The following is a 16,884-nucleotide window of genomic DNA, read 5'->3' on the forward strand; positions in this document are numbered from 1 at the left end:
GAGAAATACGATCCAATTGGAGTCTCTCTGCCCCGTCCTTTGGAATATATTTTCCGGCTGTTGCTTCCCTTTACCCCTGTTGCGGGCCTGGCAAAGGGTAAGACCCCACATGCAGTCATAAGCCATCTTGGGAATACTTCGGATGTGGACGTTGGGGAAACCTGGAGTTGCGGGGTGGCCAACTAGTTCTGTCCATACAATGCAGTGCTACCGTTGATCATGGACAGTTTGTCTGTGTCCAAGCGGAATCGGACTGAAATGCGACTGGACTATGCCTGGAGCTATGAAAATGGTATAAGAGGGGCGTCTCCGGTTGCAAGCTATGCGTGACTTGAGTCCATACCACTTGAACAAAATGAAGGCTATATTTTCATGGTTTGTTATACTCCTGGGCGCTGCCGAGGCACAGCAGCTGTATATCACAACGACTGGCTATCCTGATCGTCCACAATGCACGCAGCCAGCTTCCTCCCCGGAGTACTGCTTTCACCCGTTCTCGTATACTCTAAATAAGACAGTTCGGTGGGAGACACATGCCTGTAGTGGATCAGAAGAGTAACTATGCTAATGATTACAGGTTTGCGACTTCTGTACCGAGGCCCACGACCACGCATACTTATGGCCTAATTATGCTCATGCCGTGAAACATCTCAGCCCCATTCCAGCAACGACAACATGGGGCAATTGGTTGCTTAATCAGACCGTCATCACGGCCAGAGACACCACAGACCCTTATGGACAAGCCGCCTGGTCAAGGCTGTGGCAGCAGGCCAGCATCGAGAACTATACGACGACCGGTCTGTACTCGACGACCGTCAGTCCGACGCCGGTGCCGAGCAGTTCACTGGTCCTGCCGCCGGCCAACTACTTTGGCCCGACGGACTGCTATAGCTTTCCTGATGACTTCGTATTTGGAGTCGCAGGTAGTGCTGCGCAGGTCGAGGGTGCAGTGGGCTTGGAGGGCCGCAGTCCGACTATCCTAGAGAAACTAGGCAACACGACGCAGCCAAAGGACTACGTGACGAACGAGAACTACTACTTGTACAAGCAGGATATCCAACGTCTGGCGGCCATAGGCGTCAAGTACTACAGCTTCTCCAATCCGTGGACGCGCATCCTCCCTTTTGTTCTACCCGGGACCCCAGTAAACGAGCAAGGCATCAAGCACTATGATGATCTGATCAATACTGTTCTAGACGCTGGCATGCTGCCCATCGTAACCCTTCTTCATTTTGACAGCCCCTTGATGTTCGTCGACGGCGGCAACTTAGCCAAACCAGATATTGGCTACAGCAACGGAGGCTACCAAAACGAGACATTTGTCGACGCCTTTGTCAACTACGCCAAAATCGTCCTTACGCATTTCGCCGACCGAGTCCCCATCTGGGTTACATTCAACGAGCCCCTCCTGTACTCATTCAATTTCAAAGGCGCCGATAACGTCGTGCGCGCGCACGCGCAAGTATACCACTTCTACCACGACGTCCTAAAAGCAACCGGCAAGATGGGCATCAAGTTCAACGACAACTTCGGCGTGCCTCGCGACCCGCGTAACGCCAGCGACGTGCAAGCCGCGATCCGCTTCCAGGAAATGCAGCTGGGCCTCTTCGCGAACCCGATCTTCCTCGGGAAGCAGTACCCGGATTCCATCCTGGAGACCCTCCCCGGTGCCAAACCGCTCAGCGAGCAGGACCTGTCCTATATCGCGAACACGTCTGATTTCTTCGGCATCGATCCATACACTGCGACTGTGGTCTCCCCAACCCCGGAAGGGGTTGAAGCGTGCGCAGCCAACTCCTCCAGCAAGCTGTTCCCGTATTGCGTGGTGCAGGAAACGAAGACCAGATACGGGTGGAACATTGGCTACCGCTCGCAGAGCTACGTGTACATCACCCCAACCTACCTGCGGGAGTACCTCAACTATCTGTGGAACACGTTCCGCAGCCCGGTCTTCGTGTCGGAGTTTGGGTTCCCTGTTTTCGGGGAAGCCGAGAAGAGCGACCTGTCAGATCAGCTATTTGATACCCCGCGGAGTATTTACCATCTTTCATTCATGTTGGAGATTCTCAATGCAATTCATGAAGACGGGGTGCGGGTTATGGGGGCGTTGGCCTGGTCGTGGGCGGACAATTGGGAGTTTGGAGACTATAAACAGCAGTTTGGGCTGCAGGTGGTTAATCGGACGACGCAGGAGCGGTATTACAAGAAGAGTTTCTTTGATTTGGTGGATTTTGTGTCGTCCAGGATGGCCAAGTGAGACGTCTGTCAGGTTGTACGAAGCAAACATGTCAGCTTTGCCGTCGACAGAGTGGCCCACACAAGCATTTGAATAAGTCAGTTTATTACTATTGGTTATTCTATGATCTGGTATTCACAAGTATAAATAGGGTTCTAAAATATACTTCAAGTAAACTCAACAGCTCTTAACCCATCGCTCGATATCATCCACAGCAGCCATATGCACACTTCCTCCAATATCATACTCGGCCGGAGTACACTTCCCCTCCCCCGGTACAAACAAGTGATTTAACTTCTCATACAGCCTAAAGTGGACATTCTGACGATCCTGGAACTTTGCATAGAACGCCGCATAGTCCTCGTTGACGGTAGCCTGATAATCCCGTGCACCCTGCAGAACCAAGACAGGACACTCTGATCTCTGCAGGGACTGAATTGGATCGAATTCACGATATTCAAGCCAATATGCAGGGCCGAGACCAAATGGTAGTTGGCTTGCTGGTGTTGATGGGGTCAAAGATGGATCATCTGCAAGCTCTGCTTGTTTTTCCAGCACCTTAATTGTCTCAATTGTATTACTTAGCTCATCGCTGGAAGGTTGGCCACCACACTCGTCGAGACCCTTGAAATACCGCAGTTGTTGAATAGCACACCTGTACAGCGGTTGCGCCGGACACGCCATAAGAACACAGCCTGCTACTGAGGGCTCAGCTGTTGCAAGGCGAGCAGCGATTAACCCGCCCAAACTATGGCCCAGGAGGAATATCTTGCCGTGATCGACGTTAGGATGTTGACGGACCTTGCGGATAGCATGCCTGACATGATAGATGTATTCATCTGTAAGCGAGGCTGTTGTGTTGCGCGTGAGGAATCTCCCAGCAAGCGTGCATGTAAACTTGTCGAACCGGCAAGACGCAATACCGCGACTTGAGAGACCAAGAGCCATGTCCTTGAATGGTTTCAGGGCGCCAATGGTGGAGTCTTTGTCCATGGGGCCGGAGCCGCCGATGAATACGATACAGGGGTATTTCTGGCAAGACCCAGCAGAGGCTGGTAGGGTTAGTTCTGCTGCTACTCTGTACAACGCCTTGCCGAGCGTGAGAGGGACGCAAGTGACACCCTCGGCTGCATAAGGTGGTGGCTGCCAGGGTGAACCCATGCCCGCTGCTTGCAATGTGAGGACTCGTAGACCGATGATTTTGCCGGAAGCTGTCATTTGAAGTGACAAGACAAGAGACACGCGACTGAACCGGGGGGATACTTTGGCAGTAAGGACGAACCAGCCCACTGTGACGGTGGGATGACCAGTTTGTTGAAGAGGGCCGCAACTAGTGAGAATCGCCCTCAATTGGTTTGCTAGAAATGATTCAGAGAAGGACCATCGCAACGGAGCAACGCATTGCTAGTGCAGATTCCTCCACTCGTGCCGTTCAAGGTAGCCAACCATCCGGGATGCATGCTGTTCGGCATGGACGAGTATGGCTTTCCTTTCTTGTTCCCTTCGCCTGAAGTAGCTAACAGACCGACAAAAACTTAGATACAGGTTGTATAGCCACATGTTAAAAGCATGGGGTTCTTGAATCTAGAGGACTATAGACAGGATGAGACCGGTTATTTAGGGGCTACCTCTGCCAACCCCGCGTGCAAGGATAAATTACCATCACACTAGGGCCATGTCTAACCAGTCAACGATGGCAATCAAGATTGAGGTTCAAGTCTAGTCCAGGTTTTAGATATAGATCGAGTAATATGACTTGATGGACCTGAATATCTAGGTACAGTAGGAGTAGGAATATAAAACGTGCCAAGAGGAGCAAGAGACATGTTCGCCTGCAAAAACAGTATTTATACAATGGGCTGTCCCTGCAGCCAGCATTACCACTGTGCTGGTAAGACCCATTTGATATATATATTACGATCAGCATAGATCCTGTACTACCTGGGGTTATCCATCTGGCAATGACGCTTGTTTTCCATATTCCTTTTATTTCCAAGCTCTGGCTAGGCAATCAGGCAGACAGTGTTGCCTCAGGCAACTGTTGCAGACTAAACCTCTCCACCAACATGCTAGCCTGACTTTCCCGATCGGGGATTCGTCAAAAGGCCATAAACTAAAGGGACTAGGATGCTTGGCAAGCACCGCACCAGGCAACACCCCGCTTGGCCGCTTGGTGCCTGGACCTTCCTGCGCCTCAAAACTCCATCGCCCCTTTCTATCGCATCCTGTTCGCACTTCGCAACACGGACGTCAAAATGGCGAGCGGAACGCGGCCATATTCACACACGAATTTCAACAATGTGTCAATGAACAGTGTGCTCACCAAAGTACACATCGAGAGCCAAGAGCTGGAAATCGGTAGGTTACTGTCTGCAGGACGCGCCGGATCACCGGATGAGCCTCATGCTAAGATCCACTTCCAGTCGATCGCCTTATTGAGCCGCAGACCATAGCACATTTCTTAGAGTTTGCGGTGGAAGGTCCCCTTCCCAATGGCAAGGAATGCGATCTTGTGCGTATGACCGCGGACGAGATCCCGTTGGCGCAGACGAGTCCAGATCCGGATGCCGATCAGACCGTCATCATTGACCGGGTGATGAATCGCATTGGGTCCATGCAAGATGGGGATCGGTTGTGCTGCGTTGGGAAGAATATTCATTCCCTGAAGAACAGATTGTGGGAGGGCATTGTCCCGTTCTGTGAGCAGCGATGGACGGAGAAGGGCCTCGACAAAGAAGATAATTTCGACGTAGCGTGTCAGCATCTGTCGGCTGTTTGCGCGGCATTTGAGTATTTGAATCAGCCCAAAGTGATGGCAAACATGCGCGACACGTTCAACCTGATCTGGGAGCATTGGCAGGAGTTAGAAGTTTTGCTGAATCGACAGCGTGCAGAGAAGCAGCAGCCATCTGTGAGCGTGACGAGCCTGTGGACGGCATACATGACAGCCCATCTTGAGGTCATGACGGAGCGAGCACACCGCTGGGTGACGGTCAAAGTCAGCGCCCTTCGGGCTCCATTACTCACCACGCTGCGTTTGCATCGTCCCGTGGATCTGGACACGGTGGACAGGATCCAGTGGCGGACCACCGACGCACTGCACAAGCTGGCCGAAATCACCAGCGTCGCCGACTACGGCATTCTTATTTCAATGGAGGGATACAAGGGCTACACTGCACCGGCCGTCCCGTCGAATATCCCTCCCACCCTTCGTTCAACAGTTTGGTCCCAGCGTGGAGGAACATACTCGCGGAGGCTCAAGCAGGTCACACACACAGCGCGATATCAGAGCATAATGCAAGCGCGCGCGAGGGGCGAGGCTCATCACATTGCCGATCCGGTGTCACTGCACCAGGCGTGCCTCGACCAGATCAATAGCCAGCATCAGTTGCGACGAGAAGTGCGCGGCAACCCGGTTGAGCCGGTACCCCGCGAGCCATGGATTACGAAGTTGTTGTATTGGATCCAGAATCGGAACGATCGACGTCGGAGTTTCGGACTGGCCATCTACCGGCTGACGTACAAGCAGAGCGATGCTGAATGGAACGCGTGCAAACAGAAAATAGAGCAGCACATTGCGGACTGGGGTCGCGGACAGACAGGCTCGAGTGCGATCAAGCCACATCTGAAGCTGCACTGGATGGATGGGAAGGATTTAGGAATTCCAGAAGGAGACGTCGAGGGCGCAAGAAAGTGAGTTCTTTCCGAGATTGATTGTCCGAATTCTAACATTACAGACACTTCAATGATCTCGGTTCGGCATCATTAGATGCCGAAGACCAGATAAATAATCGAGTATTTCTCGTAGTCGACGAGCCCAGTGTCGCCTCATACACGAGCTCAAACTACTCTTCCGCCCTGCTTACCACGCGCGATGGAGACTTTGCAGGTTTCGTCCTAGCCGTCGACGCCGAGTGGGATTCAGCCGAGGGTCCCGATCGTCCTGATGAATCCCCAGGGTACCACGGACAGATGCGAATCCTGGGCAGCCTGGTCTGGGGAGATCTGTACGCCATGCATGCATCACAATCCGCCTTACTAGAAGATCTGTGGCCTCTTGCTCTCGACCATCCGAACACAGTCTACGTCGGGCCCGTCGTACCCGAGGAGATCAGGGGCTGGCGGCTCCAGAACGGCTTGCGCAATATGTGTCTGCGAACAGTAGCCGACTACGCACACAAGAAGATCAACGGGACGCCGTTTCCTGTTGCTCCGGTGCAAACCATTCCAATGCGCGCTGCCAACGCAGGAACTGGGACTGCAGGCCCCTCCAGCTTGGCAAATAATGCTCCTCAGTCGGCGCAGGGTCAAGAAGACAATGTGCTGCGGTCATACATGATGCGGGCATTCCAACGACATTTGCAAAGGAATAATCATCACCGAGAAGCGGCGGTGGTCGGAGAGATGCTGGCTACTCCTCCAAACCAGAGGGTCGATATGGAGCGGGTGCGACAACGCATGGAGCAGGGTCAGGCTAATCCCGCGCCGCCTTTGAGTCTAGAGGAGGAAGAGCAGTTGGAGAGGCAGGAGTTTGAGAGGGAGTTTTGTCCGCAGCAATAGTTGATCTTGGTGGCTTATGTTCTTCTCCTTGTGTGCGCATCAGGTGGGATATTACGTGAATAGCTGTTTAGCGACCACCATTCTTTGCTGTTACAGTTTCACTTGGAAATTTGAGAATCTGTCGGGTAGGTGCGAACAATACAGCACAATGGAAATAAGTAATGGAAGACTCAGGGCATGGTTGCGGAGTGCTTGAACCAAATGTGTGCTCCCTGGATTGAAGTCTCTGTGAACTCGACCTGATATTAAAGTTTCGCCCCTGGTATTCATGAATGTGGACACCGACTCAATTATTAAAATTAAAGAAAAAATCCAAAGTTAGAAGTTCCCCAAAAAGACTCCATTCCGTATACACGCATTCCTGACTTGGCATCCACCAGTGTCAGCGCCGGCGAGATACAGAAGATCTTATCTAGGCTGTGGACTAAGCTTGGAGGATTTACCGTGGCGCTGGTAGATCTAATCCATTGCCATGGAACCAAACAATTTGTTCATTCCAATCCCTTTTGCATGAGGCAGGGACAATACCTGACTTGTCATGGTCGGAGCCGGATCGGAGCCGTGGGACGGTGGATTCTGGGATAAAAGTTGACTTTATTATTGGTTTACGGATCGTAAGGTACAGACTTACAGTACCTCAAGTCTTCAACTCTATCAGGCTCAGGGATCATGATGATTGCTGTTCAAGATCTACAGTCTGTGCGTAAGTGATTTCCACTTTCCTTTTCATGAGACCCCCGCCGACATCATTATGACGCGCCCGTCAGGCTAGAACAAACCAACACGTATCAATTGATGCTATTCATTCCCCTACCCCTCCGGAGAAGCATTAGCAGGTACGGAGGTTCCTTCCAGCCAATCAGTGCTTCGGCAGCTCCTTACTAGTGCAGAGGATTGATGTCACCAATGCTGACCTAATATGGCAGCAATAACAATCATGTTTTGCGGTCTGACCTCGCGCGCTTTACAGCTTCAACCCTTTAACAATACTTTTTGATATGTTATGGAGTTTGAAGATGCACAAAGGCTTGAGCAGTCGCGTTGTTCTGACCCCGCCGAAAACGTCTCAGGTTCATTGTTCGGTAAAGAATCAACGGAGGGACAACAATCTGAGGAAGCGCCCTCGTCCAAGGTTGCCATCCCGCGACTCGCTCCTCCTAGAACGACTGGCAATCGTCGCATCAGGACGGCATGTGCGGCATGCAGGGAACAAAAAGCCAAGTGTAGCGAATATCGCCCATGCGTTCGCTGCGTCAGTTTCGGCATCACTTGCACGTCGCTCGAAAGTAAACGCGAGAGTAGGGAAAGGTTAGTAGGAGACCTGGACCAGCTTGAACATTTGACTTAGTCTTGTATAGGCAAATCGAAGAGCTCGAGCAGCAGGTCGCTGCCTACGAAGAGTTGCTGGAACACCTCCGATCCCGGGTCGATATTCAAGACGCACAGCTTATTGCAAGGACTTTACATCGAGTAAGTCACGGTCCGCCCTCTCCGGTCGCCTTCTTTATTTTTGACAAATTTTCCATAGAGGAGCTCTATCACTAGGCCCCCATCCCCGGATCCGGTCAGCGCGACCCATTCTCCCTCTACCCAGCCTTCTTTTGCCGTGGACTATGTTGAGGAGGACTACCATCGGAACCAGCAACTGCTCGCGTTCGGCTACCTAGGGTCGCATTCCGAAATCTCATGGATACGTGATTTGAGGAAGGAAATAGGCAGGGCCGCTCCTGTGGCGGAGTCGAAGGCAGCGTCACCGGGCAACGGTTCCAAGGCATTGACCTCGGTAAGTTATTTTCTGGATGATCAGAATTTGTTAGTCGATCAGGGTATTGGCCCCTATGATCGTCCTTCTCGTACTATTGGAGACAAGCTTATACATCTCTATTTTGACGCGGTTCATCCGTCTTTTCCCATTGTTGGTAGGATTCCGTTTATGCAGCAGTATGCATTATATTATTCCCGGCCAAATATGCAGCCACCGGGCAGGTGGCTTGCAATCCTTAACTTAATCTTTGCTCTGGGGGCCAAATTCGGTCATCTTCTTTCTGAACCGTGGATGGGAGGTACTGACGGGCCCTTGGAGTATTTTTCCCGGGCTCAGAAGCTCAATTTTACGAATGGCCGGCTCTTCGACCACCCCAACCTGCAGCAGGTGCAAGCCGAAGGCTTGAGCGCATTTTGGCTCATGTCGATGGGACACGTCAACAGGTACATATTCCATTCCCATAAAGCCAGAATGATACATCTAATACGATCTGCAGGGCATGGAGAACCTGTGGTGTCTCCATCAGGTCCGCCATCGCTTTGGGGATTAATCTCCGCAGCGAGAGCAAGGACACGCCGAATTTCTCGAAAGAGCTCCGGTATCGCGTTTGGTGGTCCATATACACGCTGGAGAACACCCTCTCCATCATGACTGGCCGCCCCACGAGTGCTGCAGACACGTTCTGCACAACACCTCTCCCTATTCCTTACGAAGAGGACCAGTTTCATGGTCCTGTTGCTTCCCAACTTCTCTCGGACTACAGTGTCCGATATGGCTACATGCAAGCCTTCTCCTCGCGAAGACACAAACACCTCCCTTCCCAAGCTTTCACAAAACCTGCACCGTCTGTAGGACACTACTTGGCTTCGACCATCAACGAGGCCGCGCCTAGTAATTCTCTTTACTTTCTGTATTTCATCGACATAACGATGATCATGCGGCGAGCAATTGATGTGCTGTATGCGCCCGGCGGGTCTCGAGAACCCTGGCCGAAAGTCGGCGCAACAATAGTGGACTTGGTACGAGACGCAGATGCGTGGAGTAGCAGTCTTCCAGAAGTATTCCAGTTTAAGCCGATGCAGAAGTCCAAGTCATTTGAACGGCAGCGATGGAGCCTTGCCTTTCGCTTCTATAGCACCAAAATCACTATTTCTCGCCCTTCTCTTTGCCGCACCGATCGGCTTCGCCCCGGGCAACTCCAAAATCCCCCGCTGGACCAACGGAAGAACGCCAAAATATGCGTCGAGTCGGCCTGTGATATACTAGACCTCTTACCGGACACGCCGGATGTGCTCTGGCTGGTCCGGTTATCGCCCTGGTGGTGTATCATCCATTATCTGATGCAATCCGCGACCATTTTACTAATCGAGTTGGATTTCTGCGTCAAGTTTGACGGCGAAGAGGCCGCCAAAATCACTCTGATGGTGGAGAAAGCTATGGGGTGGCTTCTTGCAATGGCGGCAGATGACCTGGCTGCTCAACGAGCATGGGATGTCTGCCATAGCCTCTACTGCTGCATTTCCCTAACGCCTGTTGACAGCATGATGGCCACACCTTCCGCCTCTACCTCACCGGTACCACCTCAGAGCAATATCCTACGAGCGATGCAGGATGGGCTGCAACTTACACAGTCGCATGTGTCTTTGCCGCAGAATATAGTTGTACATCCCACACTGCAAACGATGTATGATCAATTTGTGCCTCGTGAATCTAGTGAAGCTATGTTTGATAATCCTGGCAATACCAATTATCAGTAGTCACCAGAAGTTTGTATCTGATCCTGCGTGTTTTGTTATGTATTGTGTATAACCACATCACCCAATAGAAAACATGAACAGAGACCGGGTAGCATAATAGATAAATGACTGATTGCTGGGGTGGATTAACATATGATTGAGTGGAGTCCAAGGCAGGAGTGTGGCTTGGAGCGAATGAATCCTTCCAACAAACCAGGAGGTGAAGCAAAAAGTCATTGAGAGGGCACAAAAATGAATATCCAATTTGCATCTGTACCTTGTACATTGATATTGAGAATTAATTCCATTCTGCAGGAGTTATTTGTCTCCATTTACGCGGTGTAACTGTCTCTCCCCGCGCCAAGAGCTGCCTCAGGTTATCCACGCGGCTCAGCTGCCAAGACTCTCCCGCCAGATCTAGAATCCCCAGGCATCATCAGGCATCCCCGATCAAGTGACATGAAGATGATTCCTTATCTCAATCCATTCCCTCTCATGGTTTCTCTCTTCTTCATACTCCATCCTCCTTCCATCAATTCCATCCAATTTGCCAGTAATTTCTGAATTCAGGCACTCCTGTGCCACTCCCCGAGCCATGGCCACCACCACCTCGTCGGTCGCCAGCTCCCCGACCGTCGCGCCGCAGGGTGGCATCCTCGAAGGTGGGAACCCGTCCCACTATGATCCCAAGAACCCAATTGTTACTTTCATCATTCAGGTCAGTATTCCATCTTGATTACCAGATCTAACCAGACTCGAACTAAATTTGACCAGGCTTCAATCATCATTATTCTATGTCGCCTGATTCACTGGCCGCTTTCCAAGATCCGGCAGCCGCGTGTGATCGCAGAGGTCATTGCCGGCATCGTCTTGGGTCCATCGGTAATGGGACGGATCCCCGGATTTACAAATGCAATATTCCCTGCTGCATCGATTCCCAACCTGACTCTTGTCGCCAACCTGGGTCTGGTGCTTTTCCTGTTCCTCGTCGGCCTCGAGACCGACTTGCGTTTTCTTATCAGTAACTGGCGCGTGGCGGCCAGTGTCTCAGCCGCGGGGATGATCCTGCCCTTCGGATTCGGTTGCGCCATCTCGTATGGTCTGTATCACACATTTCGAACGGAGCCCGGCATGGCTCATATCGATTTCGGCACTTATCTGCTCTTCATTGGTATTGCCATGGCGATCACGGTGAGTACTGTTTCATCCAATTATGTTCATGACAGCTACTCATTCAACAGGCTTTCCCGGTATTGTGCCGTATCTTGACCGAATTAAAACTCCTCGGAACTAATGTCGGTGTCATTGTACTGTCTGCCGGTGTAGGTAACGATGTGGTTGGCTGGATCTTACTTGCCCTTTGCGTCGCTCTTGTGAATGCAGGAAGCGGCATCACGGCCCTCTGGGTGCTACTCGTCGCAGCTGGCTATATCGTCTTTCTGGCACTCGTATTCCGCCCTTTGTTCATGCGCTTCCTCAACAAGACCGGAAGCTTGCAGAAGGGACCCAGTCAGTCGGTCGTGACAATTACCATTCTCATTGCTCTGGCCTCGGCATTCTTTACCCAGGTCATTGGAATTCACGCCATCTTTGGAGGATTTATCATTGGATTGCTATGTCCCCACGAAGGTGGTTTCGCTATCAAGTTGACCGAGAAGATTGAAGACTTGGTTGCTGTTCTATTCCTTCCACTGTATTTCACTCTTTCTGGACTCTCCACCAATCTCGGCCTGCTCGATTCCGGCACGGTCTGGGGATATGTCGTCGGCGTTATTGCCATTGCCTTCCTCGCCAAGGTGGCCGGAGGTGCTCTAGCTTCGAAATTATCTGGCCTGCTCTGGCGGGAGAGTTTCTCCATTGGCGTTTTGATGAGCTGCAAGGGTCTTTTTGAGCTGATTGTCTTGGTAAGTTGCTTTCTTGCGTTGATCTGCCAACCGCCAACTGACCGCGATAGAACATTGGTCTCCAAGCGCGCATCCTCAGCACTCGCACATTCACCATTTTCGTTGTCATGGCGTTGGTGACAACTTTTGCAACGACCCCTTTGACCAGCCTCTTGTATCCAAAATGGTATCAGATAAAGGTGGAGCGCTGGCGTCGTGGGGAAATCGACTGGAACGGTCATCCGATCCAACCCGATGGACGTCAGAATAGTGTTGCTGCTGCCAAAGAGCAGCCCAAGACTGCACCGGTCCGCAAGATGCTCGTTTATCTGCGCCTGGACGGGCTTTCCAGCATTTGTACCTTGGCCGCTCTGTTGGGTCCCAACCGAGCCGCCGCACTGCCATCCCCAAAGCTGCACCCGATCAAGGTCAAGGAAGCTCTGTCATCTCCGGAACCAGCAGTGGAAGAGTGCGCCGAGACCGAAGTCCCGCCGGAGCCTGCGCTGCAGGTCCATGGTGTCCGGCTGATGGAACTCACCGATCGAGACTCGAGTGTCATGAAGGTCTCCGAGATCGACGAGTACACTCTGTGGGATCCCGTCATCAACACCTTTCGGGCTTTCGGTCAGTGGCGCGATATTGCAATCATGGCAGGGGTGTCCGTCGTTCCCGAGCATTCTTATGCGGACACCGTCGTGGGGATGGCTCGCGAAGAATCCGCGGATCTCCTGTTAATCCCATGGAGCGAAACGGGTGGCATGAGCGAGGTGCAAACTGGTCTTGGAATCGACGAGGCCAGTAGATTTGTCAATGGTCCTTACACCAACTTTGTTTCGAATGTGCTCTCTAATACGACGAGCAATGTGGGCGTCCTCGTCGAGAGGAACTTATACACCCGCAGCACCAGCAAGCAACGGCCACAACTCACCAGAACAACCAGCGCTCTCAGTATCCGCAGTTCCATCTGGGGCGGTACCACGGCCGCCGCGCGATCGCATCACATTGTGTTACCGTTCTTTGGCGGTGATGATGACCGCTTCGCCCTGAAATTCCTTCTTCAGCTGGCTCAAAACGACCAAGTCACGGCGACGGTGCTCCACATTGATGTCCTTTCTACCCCCTCAACAAAATCCGCCGCTAACACCAAAGTCTCTCAAGCGGAGAGCTCGACCAGCCCTTCGACAAGCACATCACACCAGCCCGAGAGCAACGGTACCTTCTTCGCCCTGATGCGAGATTCTCTTCCGGACGAGTTGAAGTCTCGCGTCGTCTTTACACGTGCCACCCCGAAAGCGGATGAGAATGTGGTGGAATTCACTATCAACGCCGTGAAAGAAGAAATGTCGCATACAACACCCAAGGCTGGAAACATCGTCGTGGTGGGAAGACGCCACAACGGGCTGGACCAGACTTTGACTTTAGCAGCCGTTTCATCCCCGGACGAGGTCGGGCCCGACGCCCGACAGGCCCTTGGTGCTGTTGGCCAGGCCCTGGTACGGACTGAGAATAGAATCGTGGGTAACGTATTGGTCCTCCAGGCAGGGATGACGAGCCTGCGGCGGTAAATATGATATATGGCACATATGAAGTTGGATTACATTATCTTCCCTGTTGATATACGATCTGATGAATCGCACACGAAGCTCCCTGTCGACATAGCATGTCGATCGGTTGCACATACACGGAGTCCTTAATTCCATCAATCTAGTCATTTGACATTGTCATCCTCAATAATCTGGTAGGATAGTATCACAACTCAATCTTCTCATCCTTGGCCCCCGTGATGCCCGCCGCCAACTTCGACCTCGCCCTCAGCCTTGGCCCATACCAGTAAAACACAAACGGAATAAACGTCAACAGCGTCGCCACAACGGCCAACAACAACCCCGCATACTGACTGCCGACATTATGAAAAAACTGCGACGCAAAAAGCGGCGACACCGCGCCGAGCGTATTCCGCATGAACCCCTGGCCCGCAATGGCGGAGCTCGAGTTCTCCCCGTAGCAATCAGAAGTAAAGCTGTAGCAGCTCTCGAAAGTGAAGAAAATCCCCACGGTGATGAGGACCAGCGCGATGACAGGCCCGATCCAGTGTAGCTCCTTGTACTGCGTGAAGCTGTAGATGAATAGTCCGATAGGCAGCCAGATGGAGCCGAGCATGGCGCCGTAGAGCCGGGCCTCGGGTGTTGCGTCGCGGGCGGGATCGGCGACGACGGACCGGTATTTCCTGATTTGGAGGAGATTGAGCGCGAAGCCGAGGGTTGTGCCTATGCAGAGGGCGATATACGGTAGACCCGCGAGGCCCTCGCTCCAGCCTTTCTTTTCTTGGAAGGTGATGGGGATGACGGAGAGGAAGAGGAAGGTGAGGAACCAGGCGAAGGAGATCCAGAGCCCAAAGGCGAGGACGACGGGCTCGGTGACCAGCATGTGGATTGCCTTGACGGAGGAATTGTGCAGCATTTCCTTGAGGCCTGGGGCCTCGAGGTCCTTCTGTGTGACGTAGCGGTCGTCGCCGGTCTGCTGGCGGAGGAGTTTGGCGCGTCTGGCGAGGGTGACGCTGCCGCGGGTTTCGCGGAGGCAGAGGGCGATGATGATGGTGAGAGGCACATTGGCGAGGCCCTGGATGCCTTCGATCCAGCGCCAGCCGAGGGTCTCGTCGATGAAGCCGGCGTAGATGGGGGCGCCGACGGTGCCGAGGATGGCGACGTAGGAGAAGGTGGCCATGGGGACGGCGCGCTGGTTGGGCGTGTACATGTCGCCGAAGGTGCCGCCGACGAGGATGGTGCCGACGCAGCCGAAGAGGCCGAGCAGGGCGCGGCAGACGATGATGGTGGCGATGTTCTGGCCGAGCGCGAGGCCGATGAACATGATCGCGAAGAGGACGTAGGCGCCGACGTAGACGACCCGGCGGCCGGCGAGTTCGCAGAAGGGGGCTAGGAAGAGTGGAGCCAGGGCACAGGTGAAGTTGAATGTAAACAGGCCGAACTGGCCTATTTCAGAGGAGACACCGAACTCTGCCGTCATGCGGGAAATGCCTGAGCTGTATGCTGTGGTTGCGAGACCGATGAACAGGGTCATGAGGCAGAGAAGCAAAGAGATGAACGCCTTGCGCTTCGGACTCCAGTTGAAAGGGTTCTCTTTGTCTCCCTCCGCAAAGTCAAGCACAATGTATTGATTCCCGTTGTGGTATATTGTCTCCGTCATGGTGAGCGGCATATCAACGTCGACCTTTTGAATTGGACCATCGTTAGGAGCAAATGCATGGTCATCGTAGAGCTCCTGTAGGTACTTTCCCCCGGCAACACGACCACGCTGGTGCTGCTGAGCTTGAGAGTGGGAATGGGCATTCTCAGCGTGAGACGCCTGGACAGGTTGAGACTTGTCGGTCTTGTCCATGGCGGGAGTATGGGCAGGGGTGGATGGTCTCGGTGGATGTGCAAAGTCTGGGACAGCTTGCTTAAATATGGAAGGCCAGCGTGCTTCGTCATCAAGCTGCATAAATCATGCGGTGAGTTGCTTTTAGAGTGCCAGAGCAGGCCAATGCATGATTTGTGCTCCATAGTGCGAGGTCTCTGGCAGTGAATAATGGCCTGTCTCGGGTGCTTACGGAGTCCGGCCACGGCATCAGGTCTGTCTCCAACTGCACTACTCTGAGATGAGGCGCGATCTCTCCTTACTGATGGGCAGATACACCGTACTCCAACTGCGGTGGGTCACCTCGAAGATTTTTCATATCCTGCGTAGCTTCGGAAAAAACTTTGCCTCACTTCATCCCAAACTGCAACCGTCACCTCAGGTTATACCACTACGCACACCCGCCCTCACTGAACTGAATCACAACTCTTGCAACGGTGGATGATAAAGCTCATATCCATGATATCAAAGTATACCAAAGGATCCCAGCCCAAACCTGGCCCGCCAAGGGACATCACGGTTTCGGAACTCCCCCGAGATCGACCCAGCCGTGGGCCCATGACGATCCAAGCCTCCACACCCTCCGAAAACAGGGACAAAGCGCATAGAGTGATGCAACAAGCCGAGACCGGGATCCCGAGTCATTGTACACCGGATTGTTATTTACGGCGGTGAGATGACACGAGAGCACCGGCCCGAGTCGGCATTCTCAAGCCTCACTGGCCCCTCCGTGGGTACATCCCACGCCCCGGTGGACTAGATTGGAGTAGGAACTCGGAGGACCTCGGTGAATGAAAGCAGCAAATAGTGATCGATCGATGCTCGAGGAGTGATCTGGGGAGGCATTGCGTATAAATAGTTGCTTTCCACTACGACTTGGCTCCTTCTCTTGTACTGTTGTCGAGATGGGAGCGGCTCTGAAGACCGAGCCATTGCAGATAGTCGTCGATGCGGTTATGATAATGCTGAGAACGGTGTCTAATTCTCTAACCGGCGGCATATTCTCTAATGCCGGACTTATCTCAACCATCATACTGGCTTGCTATGGAACAATTGCGCTTTGCGGGCAGTAACAGCGTGATACTGTCCGAGTCTTGTGCTCGGGACACGTCGCATAAAATGGCGCAAATTACGATTATAGAAAGTACAGTTGACCTGGGTAAATATCTGTGAACAGTCATATAGCCAAGCGAGAATCATCGCAGCAGAAAAGGCAAGAAAGCCAACATGTACGCATTCGAACGAAGCAAAGAAGACATAGGAGAGTGACTGGTCCGCGTGTGACCTTTG

General features: G+C 52.7%; 6 protein-coding genes across 6 annotated transcripts; 4 read left to right on the forward strand and 2 right to left on the reverse strand.

The window, feature by feature from the left end:
• Window positions 1-355: 355 nt before the first annotated feature.
• On the forward strand, window positions 356-2,257 carry Aspvir_002855 (glycoside hydrolase family 1 protein; the record flags this gene model as incomplete). The annotated part of the gene is made up of 2 exons (XM_043274450.1): window positions 356-517; window positions 578-2,257. 2 exons carry the CDS (start codon window positions 356-358, stop codon window positions 2,255-2,257), a joined length of 1,842 nt encoding a protein of 613 aa, XP_043130385.1.
• Window positions 2,258-2,413: 156 nt separating this feature from the next.
• On the reverse strand, window positions 2,414-3,454 carry Aspvir_002856 (alpha/beta hydrolase family protein; the record flags this gene model as incomplete). Its single annotated transcript, XM_043274451.1, has 1 exon — window positions 2,414-3,454. The coding sequence occupies one exon, from the start codon at window positions 3,452-3,454 to the stop codon at window positions 2,414-2,416; it is 1,041 nt and encodes a 346-aa protein (XP_043130386.1).
• Window positions 3,455-4,491: 1,037 nt separating this feature from the next.
• Window positions 4,492-6,796, forward strand: Aspvir_002857 (uncharacterized protein; the record flags this gene model as incomplete). Its single annotated transcript, XM_043274452.1, has 3 exons — window positions 4,492-4,594; window positions 4,660-5,929; window positions 5,974-6,796. 3 exons carry the CDS (start codon window positions 4,492-4,494, stop codon window positions 6,794-6,796), a joined length of 2,196 nt encoding a protein of 731 aa, XP_043130387.1.
• A 1,003-nt stretch (window positions 6,797-7,799) lies between these two features.
• On the forward strand, window positions 7,800-10,318 carry Aspvir_002858 (Zn(II)2Cys6 transcription factor; the record flags this gene model as incomplete). The annotated part of the gene is made up of 4 exons (XM_043274453.1): window positions 7,800-8,104; window positions 8,155-8,266; window positions 8,325-9,004; window positions 9,058-10,318. The coding sequence occupies 4 exons, from the start codon at window positions 7,800-7,802 to the stop codon at window positions 10,316-10,318; spliced, it is 2,358 nt and encodes a 785-aa protein (XP_043130388.1).
• Window positions 10,319-10,892: 574 nt separating this feature from the next.
• On the forward strand, window positions 10,893-13,745 carry Aspvir_002859 (Kha1p; the record flags this gene model as incomplete). The annotated part of the gene is made up of 4 exons (XM_043274454.1): window positions 10,893-11,015; window positions 11,072-11,488; window positions 11,539-12,201; window positions 12,252-13,745. The coding sequence occupies 4 exons, from the start codon at window positions 10,893-10,895 to the stop codon at window positions 13,743-13,745; spliced, it is 2,697 nt and encodes an 898-aa protein (XP_043130389.1).
• Window positions 13,746-13,929: 184 nt separating this feature from the next.
• Window positions 13,930-15,576, reverse strand: Aspvir_002860 (MFS transporter; the record flags this gene model as incomplete). Its single annotated transcript, XM_043274455.1, has 1 exon — window positions 13,930-15,576. The coding sequence occupies one exon, from the start codon at window positions 15,574-15,576 to the stop codon at window positions 13,930-13,932; it is 1,647 nt and encodes a 548-aa protein (XP_043130390.1).
• Window positions 15,577-16,884: the final 1,308 nt, after the last annotated feature.

Source organism: Aspergillus viridinutans, assembly GCF_018404265.1.
Source record: "Aspergillus viridinutans IFM 47045 DNA, scaffold_13, whole genome shotgun sequence".
Lineage (NCBI taxonomy): Eukaryota > Fungi > Ascomycota > Eurotiomycetes > Eurotiales > Aspergillaceae > Aspergillus > Aspergillus viridinutans.